The sequence below is a fragment of the Pararge aegeria genome, chromosome Z (genome assembly GCF_905163445.1).
Source record: "Pararge aegeria chromosome Z, ilParAegt1.1, whole genome shotgun sequence".
NCBI lineage: Eukaryota > Metazoa > Arthropoda > Insecta > Lepidoptera > Nymphalidae > Pararge > Pararge aegeria.
Window position 1 is genome coordinate 20,151,526 of NC_053208.1, and position 25,301 is coordinate 20,176,826.

Consider the following 25,301-nt stretch of genomic DNA (forward strand, 5'->3'; position numbering starts at 1 on the left):
GAACCCTCGTAGCTTTAGTTGTAATTAACGAATTTAGTTATCGCCATCAACTCACTACCTATTATGACATATTTTACATCTAATGTACGCATCAAAAGTGCCGTCTATGTGCCTATTTGAATAAAGAAATATTTGAATTGGACTTTAACATTTTATCTTTAAATTTCATCTATCAGTTTATACCTACGCAAAATTTCTATGTCACGACCCGCGAACCTTGCGCCTAAATAAATTTACGTAAATTTTCAGTGTAATGGCCATTAGAAAATATCTACACAATCTATCATTTTTAATCTATTATGGTTCTGTATATAGAATACGCTTCCTGTATATTTCTTCTTAAAAAAAAAAGAAGCGAGGTTAAGCTAGGTTTCTAAAAATATAACTGTATAAATACGGGAAGAATACGTGACGAAAAACTTCCTAAATAAACTAAGGAAACCGGATATAAAGGCATAAAGAAATTAATTTTATTGCATTTGAGTAATAAACTTGCCTAAATAGGATTTTCCCTGAACTAACTACTAAACCTTTTTCGTGAAAACATTTTTTGTTGGGTTTGATAGTTTCATAAAGGCTGTAAACTTTTTGGCCAAGTAAATTCGAAGACCTCGTTTTATCATGGTGAGAAATAAACTAAAGTTCACTTCAGTTTATGTTGTTCATTTATTATCGGGTTTCTTGTGCAAATTAACACGTAGTGCCTAATAAAAAAATATATGAACTATACTATACCTAATTGTAATAATGGAACAGATAATGACAAAAAAAATTGTAAACATTATTGTGATAAACTTTTAACATTCCACGCGATTAGTAAAACAGCTAACGAAAGCCTTACAAACGCGACCGTGAAAATAATATAGCATTTAGATGCTCATCACGCGTATCTACTAAATTTTCTAATCGTCATGATAAGTCCAGTATGCCTTAGTCGAAATACGCTTACGCATACAATATCACTATCCTCATAACATACACACTCATACATAAATCGCGTTAAACGCAATCTCTACTTTCATTCCTTCCTCTAATTATCATATATCATTAATTAATTTAAAGTACCTCAAAGAAGCTACAACTTAAATTAAATTCAAGTATTTACAAGCAGTAATTCACTTTTTAGGAAAAAAAAGTAGATCAGTTTTAGTAAAAAATATTTTTCATTACGGCCATTTACCGAATAGTTTATGGTTACAACTTATAAGTGACATTGAGTTAATATGTTGCCATAATCGCGATGCTATTCATTTCTTTGGCATAAATTTTACACCAGCGTGGTGGAACGATTTGCACTGTAGATATTTGCTATTACGCAACACGCATGCGTGACAGGAAGACTCAGATGAACATGCAAGTACGTGAGTGTAGTAACGCCTATTACTGCATAGAAGCGAATTTACGTGAACAATCTGGTGTTAAAAATATGTTTAATATTATGCGAGATAGTGTCAAAAAAAAAATGTAACGTGAATTCGCCCCTTTTTAGTACCATCGCCGCGACAGTCGCGATTGTAACAATACAAAAATTAACGACAGTCGCATGTATCTGTTACGTCGGTATTACACCCCACATCATTTCTATAGAGTTTATCAAAGACACGACGACGCGTCGGTCGCGTGTACGACCGTCTCAGTCGCAATCCACGAAAGCTTTCTTAAGATACCTACTCGTACCTACTTACGACATTAATGATAACCTATATTACGTCAGTGGCCTGCCTTAAACAATTCATTATTATCGTTATCTAATAGGTTAATTGAATCAGTTGTTTCTTTAATTGCAGATAATGCGGATAATATTGGTTTGTGTGGTGTTTGGAGCGGCATTAGCCAGAGAGGGCGACTGGCAACCGATTCTGCAGGATTCTCCGCTTGTCTACTCGGCGTATGCTAAATCTGCAGAAAGATTGCTAAATGCAGGGTAAGCCCGAAGTGTTATTATATTGTTTGTCTGGTTAATTAATAGATTTCAAGGTTGATTATAACATTACAGTCTTAAAAGACTCGTGACTCCAATTTAAGATGTCAAAATAAAAAGTATACCTTATACCATGATATGAAGTCAAGTGGACTTTATTAAATTTTTACCGCGCGTCTCTTTCTTTTTTGCAATTTTCCGAAATTGGTTTAAATTTATTTGTTATTTGGTAAACAGAACTAATAACAAATTAATGATAAAGAAGGGCTCCAGTCGACATTTCGCGTGGCTCCTTTTTCTAAGTGGTTTAAAATATATAACCACGAAGAGGATGGCTAATGGCACTTCTAACCTAACCTCGTCTCGAATTGTTGGAAACAGGGAAATTATTACTTTAAAAAAATGTAAATAAATCAAAGTATTTGGAACATTATAATTATTATAATATTTATTACAAGTCAGTGTCCCCACGTTGTATAAAAGGTCATCAGGAGGGTAATATGACCCACCTATATGAATATATCCATTTGACGTCATCATCATCATCATCAACCCAGTACCGACCCACTAAAGGGCACAGGTCTTTTCTCAAAATGAGAAGGGCAAGTGCGGATCGGTAGACTTCACACGCGGTTGGGAGCATTATGGAGAACACAGGCATGCAGGTTTGCTCACGATATTTTCCTGCACCATTTAAAGCAAGTTGCTTAATTTAAAACGCACGCCCGAAAAGTCAGTGGTGCGTTACGGGGCTTGAGCTCGGTCTCCACGAACGAAAAGCCGAAGCCTTACCCACTACACTATCATCAAGTAGTAGTAGCTAATGTCAAATACGTTTTTTTTAATTAAAACTTTGTAAGAAGGTACAGTCATTTATTTACAATTGATCTCACGAAAAAGGTCAGGCACAATCGTTTTTCAGTATTATAAAAGTTATTTATGCAACTGTTACATACTAAAGGGTGTCAATAGTATAATAATAAAATATGAATATAAAATATTCTGAAACAGTTAGCTTACTGCTAACATGAAAAACAGCCAGGCCTAGTAACTTAACATCATCCATTACTGAGTATATAAATAAAATAAGTATTATTGTAAAAATTATACAACGTGTTTTTGAGTTAACTGAAAAAAATCAGATACAGCCCTAACGTCACATGCAATCTTTAAATCAGGTGACCCCTGTCACTCACTAAATCTGCTATACAGGTATGCATCGCGTAGCGTAGGTACTATGCTTGTTAGAATGTTTGATGAATGAATGTTGAATGTTTAGAATTAGTTTGTATGGAAAAATAAATATGCTTCTTTTGATTTAATATTTTTACAGGGTGATTACTATGAAATATTTAGTATATTTTAGTTGTATATTGTAGTAGTAATTGACATTTTGTATAGTGCAATTATTAAAACGTAATTCTTGAGAAAATGATTAACTATCCTTTGATATTTTCAAATTAATTAAAAGTTGATATGCTTTTTCATAAGGCTTTCTTGATTTTTCCGGTAGTTATTGGAAATGCCTTTTGAATCGTTTAAAATATCTAGTGGTCAAAACTTGAATCGGTCATTTTTACGAACAATACTCTCGATAACGTACTTATTTCGTAAAGCTCGCGGCGTTCTGTCAGTGAAACGCGTGTGAATGACAATGTTCTTTTTTTGAAATGAAAAAAATTCTATATAAGATGCCACGCATTGAGCAGTACGAATTTGGCTGTATGTTGCGTAACCCTTTGCATAGAATGGATCGAAAAAACTAAAACAAAGCAGTTTTATTATGAAATTCAGTAGAATATTATAACATCAGTTTGGCTGATATTATTGTTATTAGGACATTGGTTGTTTTAATGTTGGCTATAAGCTAACTTTCAGATTCTTATGTAAAGTAATGGTAGGTAAAGGTAGGTAAGTATCCCTTTTCTAGTAAGATCTTGAATAATGACTGATGCAAATGTATTAAATTTTCAGCCCTTCATTAAAAATACTTAATCGAAAACCAACATATAACAAACAGCCTGGATTACTGGGAAGTATTCCATCTGGTTCCGACTCCTGTAGCGTTTACAAGGTGTCAATGAATCAAGAACTGTTCTACCAATACGTCGAATATCAGACAAAACTTCCCAATCTCAAGGAGTTCACGCTCTGTCTGTGGACTAAATTCCATAATCACACTGAGGACCATCCGCTGTTTTCCTATGCTGGTAAGCCTAAAATATCTCCTATTTGTATAAAAGCGTTAAAGTCATAAACTATGTGTGTACTAAATACAATTTTTGTATTTCACTTTTATTGAGGTTATGTTGATACTCGTTTTACTTAAAATATCGATATATGGAATAGTCGTTAACTTAGAATATAATCAATACGAATTAAACTGGATCGGACCACCTAATTATAATTAAAAATATATGGTTATATATGTTTGCAGCTCTATTTACCTTTAGCTTCAATAACTTTTATAGCTATACTAAATTTAAAATATATATTTATATATGTATTTATAAATATGGCATCCATAATGCAAACAGCTCTTGAAGTTGCTATATTGGTAAATGTAACATAAGCCTTTTCCAAGTCAACTTAACGCTACGCCGCAGTTAGAGAAGTTATCTCATTAAAAGTGTTAACGAATATTACTTTCTGTAGTACTAATTCATATTCTGTATATAATTAAAGTTAATATATTTTTTATCGATTCGCATATCCTGTTACACATTTAAACATGAAACATATCCGACATGTTAGGTGATTAAGTTTAAATTCTTGGTAGTTTTTCCCACACCTTCGTAAATACAAATTGCAAACTCGCCCAGTAATTTCGGTACGGATACGGTCAAAGAACTGACTCTTGGTTTTTGCACTACGAAAATGTTCGAGCTCAAAGGCTACTTTAAAAAAACATTGTTGGAACATTCAAATTAAAAATATATATTTAAGTAAATAATTGTGCAGGTTTGTGCAGGTTTGTGCAGGTTTTTAATTAGCGTTCGTTCGTAATGAATTCGCTCTCACCAAGACTTGGTTTATTGATCAAGCTCAATGAGGATGGTATGACGAGTATGTGAATACACATGACTCCAAATGGCCGGCGTTTAAACTTCAGGTTTAGGGGCGGTAATTTGGAGTCTCAGTTCTAATAAAAAAAAATTGGTTGCCTGTAAAGCCGGTATACGGGCGAAAGTTTTACGTGACAACGACTTTGAGTGGTAAAATAATTTTAATGTGAATATTCATTCGTATAGTAGGAAGAAGGATGAAATAATAGTAACAATTTAAAACATTTATTTATACAAAGAATTATATTTAAAACATTAATTTATACAAAGAATCTCGCACTGAATTTCATATTAACAAAATTTTATTTTTACCTTTACACATACATACGTATTTATATACAAATATACATACAATAACTTGCAATACATTTGCGTACAATGAAACAGCGTTTACTACAAAGGGACGCGTGCCTTTCACTTTTTATGTCTGTCTCTCTCGCTCTTAGGCGGGCTAACCATGCCCGAGTGGAAGGGAAGCGTGCCTCTCACTCGCTCTCATTGTGAGCGCATAACGTGAGCGGAGCGTAACGCAGTTTCTTGAAGTGTCACCCGGCAAACGAATTTATAAGACGTTGTCACGTCAAAAATAAATTCTGACCATAAAAAAGATTTTGATATAAAGGTACTATTGAATAAAGATGTATGAATATTTCATAGATATTTATCTTTCATCATATAATTTATTGAGACAGATATACGTAGAATACCATAATAATTTAACGATTCAAACGATTTTCCGAAAATATGCACATTTCATTATTAGGACGACCACGTTGCGACTGACGTAATTTTATTGGTAGGTAATCAGAAAAATTTCATCTCAGACGTTTTACGGTTAGTGATTAAGAAGTAATAATAACCGTGAAGATAAAATCACAAATTTAGTTAGGTATGAGAAAAACACACAAGTTATGTAGGTTTGTGTACCATCAAGAGCTCCATACTGGCATTCATGCTAGTTCGCAGACTAGAGTCGCTGCCAATATAAATGTTCAGAACAAATGATTCTATCTAGTTATGGAAACGGAAGTATTAATTATTTTAATACTGAATGTATTATAATTTATTTAGCTAGCAAAAATAATCTAATATAGTAATAATCTTATATTTATTAGATACTTATTCAGCTTCTATCATTACACTTTCTACTTCATCATGCATTCAATTATAGAACTTTACAAGCACAAATAATTTTTAGCCTGCCTACGTACCTACTAGAGAAAATATTTAAGAAAAGTATATCGAATATGTTACTGTCGTGTTTTTAAATTAGTATTGAAAAAGTTACTACTCCAAACAATTAAATATTTTTATTATATTGAATTTTATTAGCCTTTTACCTATTTTCCGCGATAATAAATAACCTTAAACCGTTGCAATACCGTGTTCCTATCTGCCCCTGAGAGATTCATAGGACTCAGTTATAAGATCAGAAGAAATAATTTAATCATACCAAAGAACCAGGACGAGCAGGTAGATCGGCAGAATAAGTACGTGTAAAAGTATATACTTTTTATAAGCTTAATAAAAGGCAACGTTTAAGTATGGTTCCATACGTCTACTTTATTGAAATTTAATGGTAATCGCTTTGGCGCCCGTCATGAATATTCTCTCTTTCACCCTTAAACACGATGGAACTTAAATCCCGTTCATGCGTGACGTCAATGGTTATAACTGCCTTATAATATTGACTAAGATGTCAATATCATAAATCTGAATATATTAATAGGACCTGACGACAATATCCGCACTTTGTCTTTGTGTGTCTTTGTATGAATAAACAAGATGTTTTATAAAGGAAAACCAATTAAAATGCAATCCATCCAATTAGTGATTCATCGAAGTGTATCAGATAAGCGGAAGTAATCTAAATATCAATAGTATGACTGAAATCCCTATTTCAGCTGAGGAAGCAGCTAGTATTCATCAAACACACCACTAAAAAGCACCTTTGAATAAAAACGCTATAAAATTTAACGCTCTATATAAAACAGAAAACAATAAAATTCACAGACATACACATATCACTCGAACTTACGAGTATTCTACTTAAACTATCGAGCTGAGTAAAAATGTTGTGTAGTTTATTTAGTGATTTCATATAGGGAATAAATGGGTGCAGACAAAAACCTGCATAGTAGGTTACGTGGTGCACTACGAAGCAATGGTTTGTGCAAAAATAAAGCGAGCACAAAAGCTCGATCAGAAGCTTATGTAAAGTTCAGTATAGAGGTAGGTTTTTACCGGGGATCAGCTATAAGTCCTTTTTTTCTTATAGAGTAATATATTTTCTTACATCAAACATACGAGTAGCTAAAGTACATCAGGAGATATCATAGTGTGAATAATAATTGTGATTTAAGTCAAATAGTTTGTTCCGATAATATTCTATGTTATGTAATAATAGCAAATTATGTAAAATTGTAACGTACCGCGTATGAGGTACTTGCTTCAATATTCGACGCAAGTCAAACAAACTCGTGATACTAAGTTTCAAGTCACTTGTCTGTCTCAATATGAAATTGCAAACTTCTTTAGCCTGTAGAATTGTATAGTACCACAACCTGACCACCACAGTTTTGTATTTTCATTGCGTCCTTCAATATGACATTCGATCTGAAATACATTCATGAGTATCGTGAGACTGTATGTAGATTTAATAATTGACTTCGCACTTACGTACGTTCTTGGCCGGCTCGTCTGTCATAGAAGCAGTGTTAGTTAGGTAAATTATTGTCCTACAGAATCAAGTGCAAATAATAGTTTATATCAAGACAGATTCTCATTCATCATAATCATCAGTTTCTACTCTCTGAGAACTTTCTGGTATACAGGTATCTTACGATGATCACAGTGATTTTTTGGTATGTTTTAACGGTCTAAATTAAAAAAAAAAGATTTTCTTTACATTACATTGTTTTCTTACAAGTACATTAACAGTTATTAGTGTTATATATTTTTATAATCCATAATATGTCCACCGGAGCTTAACATTTTGTGAAAAGAAGTGCACAATCGTCTATAGCGACGCCGAGATGATGCCTTCTCGTTTGCCTTCTGAAATATTATTATTATTATTATTATTTCATCACGACACTAATTTGAATCTGACGTCATTCTGCATGACACGTGTCTTTCTAAGTCAGTGATGTGAAAAGCCCGTGCATAATAAGCATTTAAACATTCAATATTGTATACGTTGATCATCTGATCGGATTTATTCATGTGATAAATGTACCCTACTTATTGGAACATATTGCAAAATGCAGGCGACAGTTAAAGTACCAATTGCACAACTTACTTGAAATCGTGACCGGAGCTATTAGGTGGCATGTACCATGGATTAAAGCCTTGCCCGATACGATATAGTCTCAGAGAAGAGTTATTAAGAGACATTCAACGGCAGGCTTTTAGTTAGATTAAAGCAAGAGCTTATACCCTACTTACTTACTACATACGAAAGAAATTAACTCTAGGTTACATTTATACAGTCTGTAGAATAAAATAAAGGCCACAGACAATAAAACCTAGATGCTGCAGTATTTTAATACAAACACCAAGAGTCTTTTAGACCATAATTTATAAGTTTGAGACTTTCAAGAATTTATGATCGATACCGGGTACAAACAGAATTTCCTAAGCCGAAGTAAAAATGCTCCGCCTACTAGGCGCACACTTTTAAAGTCTCACTATAAAAATGAAATTTTGGGGTAAATCTAAGACTTACCTAACTTTTAGTTCATAAAGTAATTTATTTCACAAGACCCTTAGCTTCAAAAGCTTTCGAACAAAAGACAAAAATTCAGACTTATATAACGCTTTAATACATCAATACTGACAACATCTACCTTATTAACATATAAATACAGAAACTAAGTGTTGCACTGCATTGTACGCTTAAATTCCTTCCTCCTTACTCCCTTTCACTGGAATTATTGCTTTCTTACTATGCGTTAGAGTGATCGCATTTACCAATTGTGAATACATACACAGTTAACAGGTTTATATACCTGTAGTAAAGAAATCACGCGGGCCACTTCTGGTGTAATAAGTAGATACTTGATAATATTAATTTAGTTGAAGCTGCATTATTGAAACGCAATCTTTGACTCCGTTGCCGCCCAAGATTACATATTCATTTAGATAACATTATTACGTAAGAACGCTTGTTTTGTAAGGCTATTTGGTACCTGTTTACCATAACTGCATAGCATCGTTCCATTTTGTCTCAATTCATAAATAACAATACAATTTAGTTTTCTATACTGGTGGATATACTTATTAGTTGTGCCCCGAGATTTTATAACATTACTAATTAACTGCTAAAACCCTCACAAGTCAGCACGCTGAGAATAATTCTAGACTTTTTGACTAACAGAGATAAAATTCAATTTAAAGTACAGGCCAGTTTAAGTGTGACATGCGAGTTATGTACTCGTATGTTTGGTCAATACAGACAACATCTACCTTATTAACAATAGCGCTTCAGTGCTAAATGGAAAATTTCACTGTCACTCAAATTTCAAAAATAATTATGAACATTCAAATTTAAAACATTTACATATGAAATTATATTTAACATCTCCATTCCGAAATGTAAATAGTATTTAACCAGTCATGTAGAATGCGCTTTTAAAGGTTTCAATTTACTGTCTCGGAAATGTAATATCGGTTACCTCTTTTGAAAGTAATATACTAACACAAAATAATTCACCTCAAAAGATTTCAAAGAACTCACTTCAAAGCATCAACGCGTGCGCGTAAATATTTTTTTTAGTTGTCAACCTACAATTTACATCTCTTTTTATAAACTTTCATCCCCTCTTAGGAGTAAAAGTTTAATAGGTTTCATATCATACCTCAGGAATTGTGCTATCAAACAAAATATAAAGGTAATTTTATCATTTCAGTTGGAGACAGTCCGAAGGAGATCTCTGTGATGGTATCAAACACAAAAGAGGCTAGCTACTTCAGCACGGCAGTGCATGGACAAACATATTTCAGACTCAACTATCCGCTGAAGCTTAATACGTAAGTCTTACTATATTTTAAAAATATATGATATAACTGGAGATACCAGCTTAAAACATAACAAACTTTATTGTATCATACATTTTTGCGCGACAGATAGGACATGCTCGGATTTTCAACGACCTCTATATCGAACCGATATTCGAATTTCAAATATTACAAAACTGGAAAGTAAACTGAAAAGTTACATTTAAATTTAAAATCATCAATAAAATGAGCAAAGTTTTTATTCTAACTAACAGTACGTATACGTAATGTAAAAACGATTAAAGTAGGTACATTGTTTTCTTCTTTTACATGTGTCATGTAAAAGAAGATAACTGTAACGTATGATTTTATTTTTAATCAATAGATTTTATTTTAAATTATTGATAAATGAGTTAGAAAGTTAAATGCATTTAAAATTATCAGTAGAAGTATGTACCATATTTTATAATAGTTAGTAGAATGATATAATTATAGTAACCTTGCCGAGGACAAACACGGGATAGTTCTGTTTGCTGACATCACCAAGTTTAAAATAAATCGACGTGAATCAGTTGACGACGTAGACAACTCTCTCGTTAAAGTGGTTTTGTGGTTTGAACCTAATAATTTGGTTCTTAACGGAAAAAAAACAAGTCACTTTACCAAATGTTAAACACGTGAAAACCATTACTTAATAATAAGAAAATTTTCTGATGGATACGACAGTTTTTCGAGAAATATCGTTAGATGCTAAACTTCAATGGGGCCCTCATGTAAATAATTTATCGAACAGGCTGAGTTCTGCTGCCTATGCTGTAAAGAAGATACACCATATGACCGACGTAGAAACTGCTAGGCTGGTCTATTATAGTTACCTTCACATTATTATGTCATGTGGAACTATGGGGTAATGCTGCTAATATTAGCACTATTTTCGTGCTGCAGAAGAGGGCTGTCCGCTCGATCTACAAAATGGGTGCAAGAGAGTAATTGAGAGATAAATTTAAAGATTTTAAAATAATGACAGTATAAGTGTTTAATGAAAAGATGTGACTGCAATAATTTGAACGTTAGGAGTAAGAATAAGCTTACAGTGCAATATACTAGGTTACATTAAATTCATATTTCGTTTATAGGAAATTGCATACAAGTCTACAATAAACTACCCATCTTGGAGATATCACTTATAAAGTTCACAGTTTGTATTAAACGTAAGCTTATAGAAAAGTCCTATTATAGTATAAAGGAGTAAGTAATCGATAAATAAAAGTAAAAGCTATAACCAGCTTGCTCATCTAATAACTTTAAATTATAATGTGTGATTGTCATTGTACAAGTTCAGTCAAAGTCTATGACGTTTGAACTATCGAACTGATCTTAAGGAAATTAAAATTTGCCGGAAGCTGCCTTTCTGGAGAAAGGCATAAGTAAGTTCATCTCAAGAACCCGGGAAATTATTAATTCTACACGGCCGGAGTCGAGGGCATCCGCTTAAATCACCCTGATATTTTTTTTATTATAATATGAAAAGATTTTTTAACAGTGTTTTTAAAACTTTGCTTTTATAAATTAGATGTCATATTATCGTAGGTATGTGACCTGATAACGTATAATTCATGGAACAGATTTAGGTGCTGGAAATAGGTCTTTCCATTTAGGGACTAATCAAAATTTTTATAGCTAGTAATCCAATGTGATTTAAAAAATGTTAAGAAAAAGCTAAAGAATTTTGCGGTTCAACTGCCGTGTGAATTGTAGAGTGCCTATCCATTATTTTAGGACAAGAAATCTATAGGATTCAGCCAATGCGGTGTTACAAAAGTATGGTAATTGATATCAAGTGAATGTGAAATTTCACGGTAGGTCGAGAAGCTAAACGACATTGTAATTTTTCATCTTACGACATAATATACTCGTAAGTTCAGTGTTCTTTTTACGGGGCAAAAATTTAAAAATAATTGTTTTTTTATGGAAAAATGTATTGGTTTATAACCCTGCTGTCTGCCTAATTGAAAATTAAGGAGTATAACGTATTAAGTAAGGTTAACATCATATTAGGCGGTATAAATCACAAAAAAAGTAAATAAAAACCTTCTGTTAAGGTAGATACATATTTTTTATCCAGATCTTTTAGGTGATGGCTTTAGAATATATACATCTATTTACGTCGTGTGCCGACAAATTAAATGTAAAGCACGTCGCTAGTAGTTCACAGAAATTAATTTTCGTACGTATTTGCCACTTCAGTAAAGGAGAGATTTTTTTATGTCAGGTACCAAAAAAGTTAGTTCAGTATATTTAAATATTATGTTAGACTAACTTTACCGATAACCGGTTAGGAGCTTGTAATAAAAAAATCTATCTCTGTACTCAAAGAATAAAAACCAGGACAACAATGCACATTTTAAAAATAAATTAAAAACCCTATCCACAACCAAGAAGTCCTAGATCCGCTGTAGTCAAAAGAGTCATAAAGAAATATGTGCCCGCAACATTCGATATTCTAGATTAAATTTTGTAATATTGGATATCTTTGCAGGGCTTCGATAGGCTGCTTTTCATTTAAAAAAATTGGTTGTCTGTAAGGTCGGCTTACTGACGATAGTTGAACGTGACAACGTCGTAAGAAATACTGATGGAATTGCATTTTTCAAAAGAAAATTTTAATTTTATTTGTTTGATAGATATTATCGTTGCTATAAACAATTGACACCACATTCACTTTTCACTGCACTTCATCCTTGCCGAAAACATGTAAATGTTTTATTGTATAGAAGCTGTCCACGCGGACGCATCGCTCACTCAAGTAGGAGAGAGACAGATGTCGAACGCGGAGGCCGACTGTGCCTTTTTGTCGCTCGTTCCGCGCTCTCGCTTGCACTTCAAGCCTTGAATGGAACGCCTCAGAGCGAGGTAACGCCGCATAAGTCATGTTTTTTCATGCGTGCAGCCGGCTCCATCGAATTATAAGACGTTGTCATGTCAAAATGTGATGCACATCAAAAATGAAAAATCTGCCAATATCCGTTATGGGATAATACGAGAATAGACTATTGAATGTAATCTCTTACTTACTAAATTATCCACTTGTAGTTTCAAAGAGTGAAATTTAATATTTATTTGTCTCTGTCAGGAATCAGTTGCATCGGTTTAAATTTTCGATAGTAACTGAAACCACTTTAAGGGTTGTAACAGTGTCATCGGGGAGGTGAGGCGATCGCGAAAGATGGGAGGATGACATCGAAGTTTCAGACTTGGGTGGGCTTTTGGGACAAGGGCTTAGTCCAAACGCCCCCGTGAACAAATTATATTATTTTCATCATCATCACCTTACAACTTTGCAGTCTTTCTTTAGCATGATAGTAGGGTAAACACTAAACCATTGATCAAATGCAGGCTGGTGGTTTCAGGTAACAAACTCGTCTCTAAGGTAGCGATTATTTAAGTATCGGGTTAACTTTAAGAAATAATTCTAATATATTATTTTACTGGATTTGTTTACTATTTGCTTGAAACGACTTGCACCTGTGACCCTTAATTCTCTTTTATATTTTTGTGTTCAAGCACATTTTTATCTATTTGAGTAGTAAAATTAAACAGGAGGTACTTGTTAAAAGATTTTTTATTATTTATCATATCAGGACTAGTCAGGACGTGACAGAAGATTTTTTCTTACAAATCTCTCTTCAGTTATCGAATGTATTAAAAATGCGTTTGTGGCTGAGAATGATGATGATGATGAACGATAGCTGGAGACCTACTGTTCATTGCATGTAATGCTATAACTTGTTAGTTTTGCTTTTATGGATAGAGTGGATACTTAGCCTATGGTAGTCTCGATCTTTTTAAGTCTAGCAACATATAACTGAATGTGATTGTAATTTTATGACCATCTTATTTTTAACAATCATATCTATTGGATGTTATTTTAAAAATTTTTAGACAATCCGTTCGGATTTCGTCAACTTTTAACAAAAACCTGCGTTTATTTCTACATTATGTGGACGAGACAACCTTTTTATCAAAATACGCTTCCCCCTAACTGATTAATAATACTGTCTGATTTATTAAAAAAAAAAAAACTGTTTGTTTTCCTATCATCTTTATTAAAAGAAATATATTTTCTTATAGTGAGCCTGTTATGTGACAATCAAGATAAAGATGCCTCATTGTATAGATATAAAAGTTGTTAAGAGATGTGTTGTTGGATAAAAATGTTCTTACGTCCACTCTCGAAGGACATACGACCCTTCGTATGCCACAAACTAATCGATAGGCCGATAGTGTTAGTGAGAGTTTTGAAATGAACTGACCACACGCTTGTTGTTTATAACTTTCAAGCCACTGACTAAACTATCGCCAGATCAAAGTTTGTAGTTTGCCTTACCATTTCCTATATTATGTTGAGCTCGATGTACTAAGATGCAAGCTGCGACGCCACGATGAGCGATCCAAATATACTTAAATGATCATTGAGTACGAGGATAATGATGATATAGTGACTACAATAACCTTGAGCGTTACATCTAGGAAACGCTTATGGTTCGCAAGCAACCAGTCGACAGTTATTTGTTCGAAATCTGTACCCTAATTTACTCAGGTTGGTATAAATAATCCGACCTTGAGTTTAGTTCTCAAGCATCGGTCCTTGTTTGCTTAAGACCGAACTGGATGACCTGGTCTTAGCTCGATGTCTGATAATTTATACGGGCCTTAATGTAACGTCAAAGGAAAGTGTTCCTCGTTATGATGCCATCCTTTCTATGATACTGATTTTAATTTCACAACGTCCAGTTAGGAGCGGTGGATGTAGCGATGTATATGAAATTAAGCTCTAAAACAAGGAACTTTCAGTCAATTTTACTCTGACGTTAAAGTTTTACGTTAATTATGTACGCAATGGCGTACTTATATAAGGGATGGGCTATGTTAGGAATTTAAAAATTATTATTCTATCACAGGTGCGAATAAATAGAATAGTTATCATTAGATGTGAATTCACCGGAATAGGCTACTGACACCTTATTATCTTTGCATGGCGTAGCTACATAAAAAGAAATACTATTCTTGTGGTGTAAATTTATGTCTGTCGGATTTTTACAACACAATTTGTGGTTAAAAGTTTTTTCCGAACTCTTGATTCTTTATTACATTCCAATTGTTCACAGTAAAATTATCAGTATTTGTATCAAGAGGTATAAAATGCATTTTGTGCGCAGTGAAATTGTAATGCCATGGAGAATCAGAGTACAGGTTGCCTTACAATACGCCACTATGAAAACGACTACGACTTTGTCGTGCAAAACTCATAATAAGAGTGCCAATTACTGTATTAATTAAATTAATTATATAACTGTGGAGTTTTATAAATCATTAGGTAGGGTTGGTATAACCCCGTTGAAAAAAAAATACTTGATTCATATATTTAAGAGTATTTTTATTAAGTCCTAAGTGTAGTAGATAATAAACAGGAATATATCAAATAACATTTTTCTTTGTCTTATTACAATAATAGGATTTATTAAAATAAAACGCACAATCAAACATGTTTTTCACATCACTCGATCGAAAATGCCATATTTCAGAAACTGTTATCTAGATGTGTTCTTTATTACATTCGTAAGTTGAAATGTTGTAATAAAATGCATTACTCCGATGGATGATGATGTGATTTGAATAAAGAAGAACCAGCATCTGAAGAACAATCTGTTCATCATAGTATTGCTATCTTGCATCGACGCACGTTACAGACGACGTCGTGCACATCGTTTTCGAATGTTGCTATCTCGTTTCGATGAATGCGAACTCTCTTTCACTTGCCAGAGCCCCTATAGCGCGAACCATAGCGTTAGGTTATTGAAAATTTTGGTCAAAACTTTTTAATAGTTGTGGTCTTGAAAAATATACTTTGGAACGCTCCAACTGCATCCCTCCTCGTTACGCTTGGGATTTATGCCGGCAGCCGTTATGTAACACATTGCATTACCCCAATTTTAAGCCATCTACTATTCATATTTAATTGTACGTTTTATGACAATCGTAATCGGTCTGTGAATATAGCACTAGTAGCAAGCTTCTAACTACAAACAGTGTTTATACATCTTGCCAATAGTGCTGTTTAAAAAGGTAAGAACATTTCAATTAGGTTTTTTTTTAATTTGAAAACACAGTCATCAAATTATAATTAGGATGTAAACTTTATCTGATAATTGCAAACCTTAATTTTTTTGAATAATTGTTCGCCAATATATGAAGTTTTGAAAACTTGACTTAAATTAAATATTGATGGCCTGAGAAACGAAGACTTTTTTCTAGAGAATTCATTTTACAAGTGCAGATTTCGTTATAAACGAAATTAAAAATAGTTACCTTCTTGTAACTGCATTTTTTTTTACTAAAGACAAATGCATTACGAAACAATTGTGACGTTGACTTTATATCTTAACTGTTCTCACATTCTTAACTATACATTATTTGGTATTCAAAATTTTATTAATTTAAACTAAGAAACAATTCATAAAAAAAATCTGTTTAGTTAGGTTTTGCTAAATGACTTAGTGCACTAAATTCCCAAAGTCCAATGGCAGTTAGTATTTCAGAATAATCAATGAGTTGGGCACCAATTTAGTGCAATTTAAAATGATTTAGCAACGCCTAATTTACCGGGATATCGATGGGCTTGGGACATTAAAAATGAATATTTAATTTATCAGAAACTTCGAAATATTAGTTTTGATAACTAGGTAAAGGACAATTAATTACAATTACTTAACTACTGAAAATAGAAATTACATCTAAAATAGCAGGAATAAGACAGAAGATGTTTACAATTTTATCAGCTTATATTTAAACATATCGAATACATACGGTATGTCTACTTATTACTACAAAACTAGAGGTATTCAGCCTCCAATCATTAAAAATCAGCAAAAATGTAAGGAACAAAACTACTAACTAAGTCACTATCACTAAGTACTTTAATTTAATTGAAAACTACTTGAACAGCTCTACTGGTAGAATGAGTAGATTTAAACTTGATACTAGATATAAATATCGTAGAGACTTATAATTCTCATCTACAGATTCAAAACGTCTTAATCGTAATTCTCATCTACAAGACCTAACTATAAAAAAATTAAACTACATTTTAAATTACAGGAACAATAATTAAGATGTATATATGCATACGCAACGTCTACTGGTTAACTTCTAAGCTAAAGGCCTTTAGCCTTCTACCATTAAAATCCTAATCCTTCTCTAATTTAATTTAAAATTACTTGAATACCTCTACTGATAACATGAATATTTTGAAAATCGATACTTTATATAATTACTATCGTAAACACTTATGATTTAAAAGTGATTATCTTATGATTCAAACATTCTGAAATTTTAAAATACATCTAAAAAGAAAGAAGTCTTAAATAATTTTATGAAAATATATATGTGTCTATATATTGGCATGCGGCATGTAGTATTAAGGTCCAGACTATTTCGAATTGGTTATTATTTGTTTAGCAACCCATGCATGACGTGCTTGCATTTACATCGTATTCTGAAAAAATAATTCTCATTTAAAAATACAGATGAGGAGAGGTGCATCAAGGGGCATCTTATTAATATATTGTCCTATTAGCTAAAAATATTTATTCATACTCAGTTTTTATTATACACAGAGACAATTTTATCATACTCTTTAGGATAAATGTTGTTATACATGAATAATAGTTTAATGAAAAATATAATTTTCAAAGCATTATTTAGAATTTCGAACCACGAGATTGTCCGACTCAGACCTATTAAGGGAACAGCAGAACTCGGTTATAAAACTCATCATTGGCTCAAATTAGCATTCGTTAATTTGAGCCAATGATGAGTTATTTATTCGGTGGATAATCGTTAAAACGGATACAAATGCTCGTATTATGTTTGCAGTTGGTATCATTCATGCCAGTCTTGGAACGGAAAAACTGGCGAATGGCAAATTTGGGTAAACGCTGAACGTGTTGGCAGAGGCTTTCATAATAGGGTAAGTTTAAACAATTTTTCTAGTTTTAGGGTTTATTTTAAGTAATTAATCCCTTTTTGCTAGTATTTTCGTTACGTTAAGATAAAACACATTAAGTTGTACAGCTTTCCTCCACTAATGTTTTTGTTGAAATATCTGTCTTTTTTACAGTGTATTTGGTCAGTACTGTATTGGCCAACTGGATCCTATTTTAAGGCAGAACTACTGACGTCTAAACTATATTTATTTCCAAAACAAGAGCTATATACGATCAATAACTAAACAAAATATGTTCGTACTTAGGATTGCGATTTATTTATGATAACTTCTAAGAACTTGTCCTATCTTCGTACCGGAAGTCATATAGCACCGGAAATTGAATCTTTGCTTTTCTATATTATATCACATTTGATTTCCGCTCGGCAGGATGTTACACAGGATGTTTATTTATAATACATTTTTTTAATATAATATACTACAATCATATTATCGGGGTCAACTGCAAAATCAGCTAAAAAGTAACCATAAATAATTTCACCACATATTTATGGCCATGTGATAAATAAACACAGCACACTTGTTGCAACTGTATGAAAACGTTTTCGACGCTTCTACAACTACTCACAGTAGTATTCTCGTTTCTTTATCAAGTAGTTACTTATTATGCCTGTCTCGTTGCTGAGATGAAGTTTTTAATCATCATCAACGAAGTCCTTCGAAAAGTTGTTTTGACTGCGCTTGTCATCCCAAAAAATACGTTTGAAATAATAATAGTAACAATTTACAATATGTTGTTTTCAAATAAATTTTAGAGCCGATTTTGGGCTGATAGCCTAATTCCGCAGTGTTTGTCTGTAAAGTATAAATGTTTAACTTAATTTGTAACTAAAATACTCAGTATTTATCGAGCTCATACTACGAGATATTTATATGTTAAAGTTAGTTATACTGCAGATAAATTTCTAGTTGATAGTTTTTCGAGTAGTATCGAGGGATTATCGAAGCGAAATAGACAAACGGAAACTGCGTATGGGGAAATTTCGGCGTCCCTTTCCCCATTTTGACGTTAAGCATTTTGCCCCTGGTTTTTATTACTAAGCGTTTTATTAGTTGCCTGGAGAATATTATTTAACTAGGTTTTTTTCTTGCAGCTTGTCGGTCATGTCATAAAGGGTGGCGGTACTATTGTCAGTGGACAAGAGCAATCTTTGTTATACACAAAAGACGGCTCGGAGCCAATTCTAAGTATGTATAGAATCCTCTCATTCATAAGTTCATCTTTACACACATTAAACAATACGCATTTTTTAGATGTTGCTAATTTGGCTATTTTACACTGTTGCTTTAAATAATCTTAATTGCCAGATCTACAACTTGTGATCTATACAATGGTTGATGCAAGAGCACTTACTTTAAGCTATATTTAGTTAAGTGAAGAGATTTGTGTACATACATTTGAATTACGAATTATGCTAACGATTGAACAGTATTGAGAAGATATGTGGATTAATTTGGTTGCCTATTTCCAGAACAGTCAGGATTGATTGGAGAAATTACTATGCTGCAATTGTATAATGTTGCGCTCACGGCTGGCAAAGCTCACAGAGACCATAAGCATCATCACGCGCATCATTTTAAGCACGATGGCACAGCGCTTGAGGCTTCAACTCAAGCCGCTACAGAGCCACCACCACCGCAAGCGACGCCTATTGGCAATGGAAACTTTTTGATTGGAGGTCAACTGCAAAGACCTGCCAACCTCAACTTGGCCCGTCCTACACAACAAACAGTCCCTGTTCAGCTTCCGAATGGTATACAGCTTCAACAGGAGTACGCTAATGGCCAATTTGGCAACCGATTAGTATCCGAGCAACTTCTCAACCACATTCAACCAGTGTCCACATTAAATCAAATAAATGGAAACATTCCTTCTCCTTCAATACCTGTTGCTGGTCTAACTGTGAGTCAAATTGGGCAAGGTCAAAGATATGAAACTAGGCCATTTGGACAATCAAAGGGAACTTCTGTAGTCCTTTCAGGATCTCTGATAAATCCGGCTAATGTTCAATACATAGACGATACTTCTGGACACAATGTTTTTAAGAGAGACTCAAAAAAACGCGATAAAAGAGATAACCCTGAAATAGAACTCGCGGAAGAATTAAGCGGCGGTGGGTATATATTTTAATCATTATTAACATAATCTTGACTAACATATGTCAGTCAGAATTTCATTCTGTAAACTTTGGCAAGTTAATGGCAAGTTAATTGTTAATATAGTTTATTTGTTACGAGGTCACAACATGCTCTCATATAACCCTATATACAAGACACGTTGTACGAGTATATTTTCATAAAATAATGCATTAATTTTGTATGTGTGGTTTACAGCTAGAAAAGATAAACGAGGCCTTGTAGCGCTGTCGGACGGGTCTATTGTTGACGAAGCTCTATTGAGCTCGGATTTACTCGATGAAACAGACGATGATGTTCTATTCCAACAATCTTTGCTTGATGGACTTGCTGGGGTAGTTGGAAATCTACCCGTACAAAACTTGCAAAGAGCAAGTGTAAGTATTTCTTTATTAAACACTGATATTTTTCTATTAAAATTTAAAAACAAAAATGGCTGAAGATGCTGAGAATGCGATCCCGTACCTAAAGTCGTAGTAATTTTTGATAAAGTCGATTTCTGCTTATTGACAACGTACGAAAACTAAAATAATTCACTTTATGGAATGAAAAAAGCCTGTTCACTTTCCACGTCTATCAAGGTTAACCGGAAGAAAATAGTTCAAGGCATTAAGTTCGCTTTTGTAAATTTTTTCCGAGATAGGTATATACAAAAATAAACTCCTGATCCGGGTTAAGAGAACGTTTCAACTTTTTACAGGTCGACGATAGAGAGCCTGCGGAGGCTGAAGTCAAGGCGGTAATGCAAGTATGCAGCGGATGCACTCCGGAACCCTTTAAGAAGGCACTTGTTCTTTCCTGGAGAAGTACATCGAAAAAACTTTTTAGCGGCGCTCATTACTACAAAGGCCTGCCGATATGTCGAGCATTCTAAATTGTTATCTTCCAAAAAAAGTCAAGTTACTAGTTAATTCTGGCAGTTGAGCGAATTGTACAACGGGCAACTTCCATTTTCAGTTTATACCGTTATTTTTTTAGGAATAAGTACTAAACACACGACTTTAATTTTCTTTTTTGGGTTCTTATTAAGATTTGTTGCTTTACGACCCAAAAGTATTAATATTCTGCTTAAGATAAGTAAATTTTGTAAAAGCCAAAATTTTAAATATAGGCATAAAGCTTTTATTTGCTTGGTATTTCAAGTTTCCACATTCGTTTATCATAATCAGGTTAAGTTTGTGGAAGGAATGTGTATTCATAAAACTTGCCATCTCGTGTTATTTTATTTATTGTAGCCCTAAGATAACTTCAACTTCTACTGTTGTAATTTGTTTATAGTTATATTTAAGGTTAATGTGAATATTTGTTACCATGAATGTTAGTAAATAATATAAAGTACGTATTTGTCTTTTTTATTAGCTATGTGCACATCTAAATGCATTAAAACACGATCAATCCTTAAAGATAAAGAAATGCTGAAATAGAAAGTGGAGGAAACAAAATAATCAATAAAGGGGGGGTAGTAAAAAAGAAAACAAAACTTACCTGCGAAGACGCTGTAATTTATCCTGTGAAATGCGTTCTACCAACGATTGAATTTAGATTCAAATCAAATGAAACAAGGTACTGAAATATACAATATAAACCAGGTAACAGTCAGTCGGACTCGTGCACTGAGGTTTCCGTTCTCCCTTTACTTACTGTTTAGCTTCTTGCTAAATTTCATGAAACCAGGTCCAAATTGCGGAAATACCTACCCAATAGGTTTTAATATCCAAGAAATAAATGCAATATGGCCTTATTTGATATTAATGTATACTACATGCCTCTTTACGTGCGTGAGAAAAAGGGTCTTGACAGACTGACACACTGACGGACGATCAAAGGAATCATCCTATGATTTCTTTTTTCCTTTTGAGGCACGGAAATTGACTAAAGCGAACAAAATTAACCATAGAAATTGTTATTTTTTCCTTGAGTTTTAGTAGCCTGCGAAATCTAATTATTGAATTGTTGATTAGATACTGTTTATTTCTTAGGCCTCGTGCCCATCTGCAGGTCAAATACCACCTGTCTTAACTTTCAACTAGCTAAAATTTTGTACCAGCCAGCGGGTCTCTACAACAGATTGAGAAAATTTGCTAACCTAAATGTTTGCTTCAGATATCAGTAGCTAAACCGAATCATTCTACTTCTAATACGACAGAGAGTAATAGACAAGCACATAATAACTGTTCATCAACGATCTTATGCTTATGCAAGACTGAGATTGCGACTTATTTTTCATTATAAGACATGAGACGTAAAGTGAAATAATTAAGCCTTATTCCGGATTGATTTTTCTTTTAAATTACTTGCGAATCAGACTTTCATGAATAAATAAAAAATATATTTCACTCATGTCGCCAGTATACGCCTCATTTAGTAGGCATTTATTATAAGCTTCACTTTTCTCAGCTATTATGGGAATAAACTGTAATATATTTAATTCCTGTCATATGAACTTAAAGAAAGTAAAACCGCCATAATCAATACTAGTTCAATGCCAATATTATAAAAAGCGAAATTGTTTTAGTTGATTGGTCTTTCTTTCTCGCAGTATCGAAGCTAAAAATCCAGGTGCTTTATCTATATAAAATCCAGATAAACAAAAGCTAAAGTTAGTGAATAACAAATAATACTGTAAATTATGCACAACCTAGTTCCGTTATCTACTCATTAAAACAGTTTGTAACATTAATTTAATATGCTACCATCGGTTTATTAACACTGTTAGGCGTGACATCTATATCTCATGGTGCATCTCTTCCGAGATATAATTCGAATATGTAAAAGTATAATTTTCAATTGTTTACACGCTTGATTTTAAATATTATAAATATTTATTGAAATAAAGTTCAGAAACGGCTGTGAAAGTATATAAAAACAGTACATGTAACAATAACACAAATCTCTTTTTAATAGCAACTTACTTTGTTCTTGTTGTGAACGTGCTGGTGGTGGTAGTCGGAATCTATTTCAGGCTCACTGAAATAACTCTGCTCCTGTTGGAAAGAGAAAAACATCTTGGTTAAAATGCACATAGATTTAATTAAATCGAACGCTATTTTTCCTAGTTCGTGTAGGTACTAACTAATAGTTATTAATGAATGTTTGGTCTGGTTGGAGGCTGCGGCCGTGGCTAGTTACCACCCTGCCGACAAAGATGTGCGGCTAAGCGATTTATCGTTCCGGTACGATGTCGCGTTGAAACCGATTAGGGGTATGGGTTTAATAACTGCCATACGCTCTAACGGGTTAGCCCAATACCATCTTAGACTGCATCATCACTCATGAGGTTGCAGTCAAGGGCTAACTTGTAGTAGTATAAAAAAAAAAACAACACCTCAACAACTACCTCATTTAAAGAGAAGCTGCCCAGGCAGAAATCCTGCGCTCATGTATTGCTTCGTACCGTATAAATTTAACCGGTATTTTATATTATAAACAGCTAGTATTTAAATATGACATACATGGTGTCTTATAAAAGTGATCCACATAATCTGTTCAGTTACACAGAATATTATGTAAGTAATCTAACTAAAGCTAAATTCAATTTTATTGTATGTATATGGAATATGTGGGTAAAATCCGCAAAGGAAAATAAACGTAGTAAAAGTAGCTCTGAAGAATTCGCAAAAGCTCAAAGAACGTATGAGAAATTGTGAGAGAAATATTTCCTACATACTTTTACGAATCATGTTTGAGGAATGCACTTATTTACTCGGTCCTTTGAGTTCAAAACTTTTGACTATTTATCCACTTGTACTGCCGAGCTGGGCGACTTCTTAGTTCTTCATATCAATAGATGGTTATAGTACCTACTATGCTACCATAATACCATAGATCTGATCTGAGCTGGCTTAAATTTATCTAAATGGAAGTGGAAGTGTTACAAGCCTTATAAGTGTTATAAGTACGTAAAACTTATATGAGCTCTATAAATATTACGATGTTCAGCCATACCTACCCTATTCACCCTACGGCCTATGCATGCAGTGTTCTTATATGCGAAAATAAGGAGCGTTTCCTAAACGGATACACGTTTCCGCACGTATTGATACCTTCTAACGCACACCAGCAGAGCTAGCATAGGACGGAGTCAAAAATTATATCCCCCGATTATATCCCCTGATAGGGGATATAATTAACGTGTCCACCTGCTAAAGCACGGGAACATGGAATAGGAGAAGTTTATCCCCGTTGAACATTACACATATGTTATTTGGATATTATATTTTTCATGTCAAAATTGACACTTTTAGGAAATTTATTATGGCTAAATAAGTATTATAAGCTTTAAAGTTTTAGTTTTTCATTTATGTTTTAATTAATTTTTTCTTTCTTTTTTTGTATAATAATTGCTTGCTAGGTACTTATTCCTAAGCAATTGTGGTTAATGTTATCGTATTATATGTATAACCAAGTTGTGGGAACTTCATTGGTTTATGTGATACAAAAATACGGCATTACTTTTATGTGTAATAGTACTGTTTGTTTCCCTTGAAAAGCTAATAAATAAATAAATAAATAAATTATTTCTACTTGTGCGCCAATGCTCTGAAAGTTGATAATGCTCTGGGAGAAGATAAATTATTTTTGCCCATGCTAGCCGTGCTAAAGGTATTATTTATGCCGCGTGCATATATGTATATATAGGCTCTATCCGTCAAGTATCAAAAACGCCCGGAAAATGTATGTAATTTTATATATCTCTCAACACGTGTATTGTGGGCAATGCTATTAGGAGATTAAAATTATTATTGATGGTACCATATTTCTAGAGAGCGCGTTAAGAGCTATGCATACTAAAGTCGGTCAATTTGCGTTTAAGTTTAAGTCAAAGCAGAAGTACAAGATGTTAGAAAATGTTTTTAGTTTAAACAGTATTTAAGTTCAAGGCTTTATAGTGCGGCGATAGGAGCGTAGGAAGGTATAATTTCTAAGAAACGCGGTATTCTTTACAATAGGGTTAGTTGATGCGCTGGACAGCTCCCGTCCTAACTTTTTTAAAACTTTTGCTGTAATCTTTCCTTAAAGCCTTTCTTTTCCTTTGAGTTTAACTATTATTTTTAAAAATAATTAATTTTCTCTTCGCTGACTCTTTTAAAATTGTTTAAGATATTCGAAGCAACCA

General features: G+C 33.3%; 2 protein-coding genes across 7 annotated transcripts in view; one reads left to right on the top strand and one right to left on the bottom strand.

Moving 5' to 3' along the window:
• Positions 1-25,301, bottom strand: part of LOC120636213 (coiled-coil domain-containing protein AGAP005037) — a 175,879-nt gene that overhangs the window by 65,399 nt on the left and 85,179 nt on the right. For all 6 annotated transcript variants that reach the window (XM_039907581.1, XM_039907585.1, XM_039907584.1 and 3 more), the window contains one exon: positions 23,098-23,169. In XM_039907581.1, the coding sequence (XP_039763515.1) occupies positions 23,098-23,169 (72 nt within the window). The remainder of the gene's footprint in view (positions 1-23,097; positions 23,170-25,301) is intronic.
• On the top strand, positions 1,791-21,272 carry LOC120636215. The gene is made up of 8 exons (XM_039907588.1): positions 1,791-1,924; positions 3,896-4,131; positions 9,897-10,017; positions 17,920-18,013; positions 19,144-19,237; positions 19,522-20,163; positions 20,384-20,562; positions 20,886-21,272. The coding sequence occupies exons 1-8, from the start codon at positions 1,791-1,793 to the stop codon at positions 21,057-21,059; spliced, it is 1,674 nt and encodes a 557-aa protein (XP_039763522.1). The 3' UTR covers positions 21,060-21,272.

Bases quoted from the DNA above. Each gene is read 5' to 3' on its own strand.
- LOC120636215 (XM_039907588.1), top strand. From the start codon at position 1,791: ATGCGGATAATATTGGTTTGTGTGGTGTTTGGAGCGGCATTAGCCAGA. The intron at 10,018-17,919 runs GTAAGTCTTACT...TTATGTTTGCAG, and splicing joins TATCCGCTGAAGCTTAATAC to TTGGTATCATTCATGCCAGT. The intron at 18,014-19,143 runs GTAAGTTTAAAC...TTTTTCTTGCAG, and splicing joins GCAGAGGCTTTCATAATAGG to CTTGTCGGTCATGTCATAAA.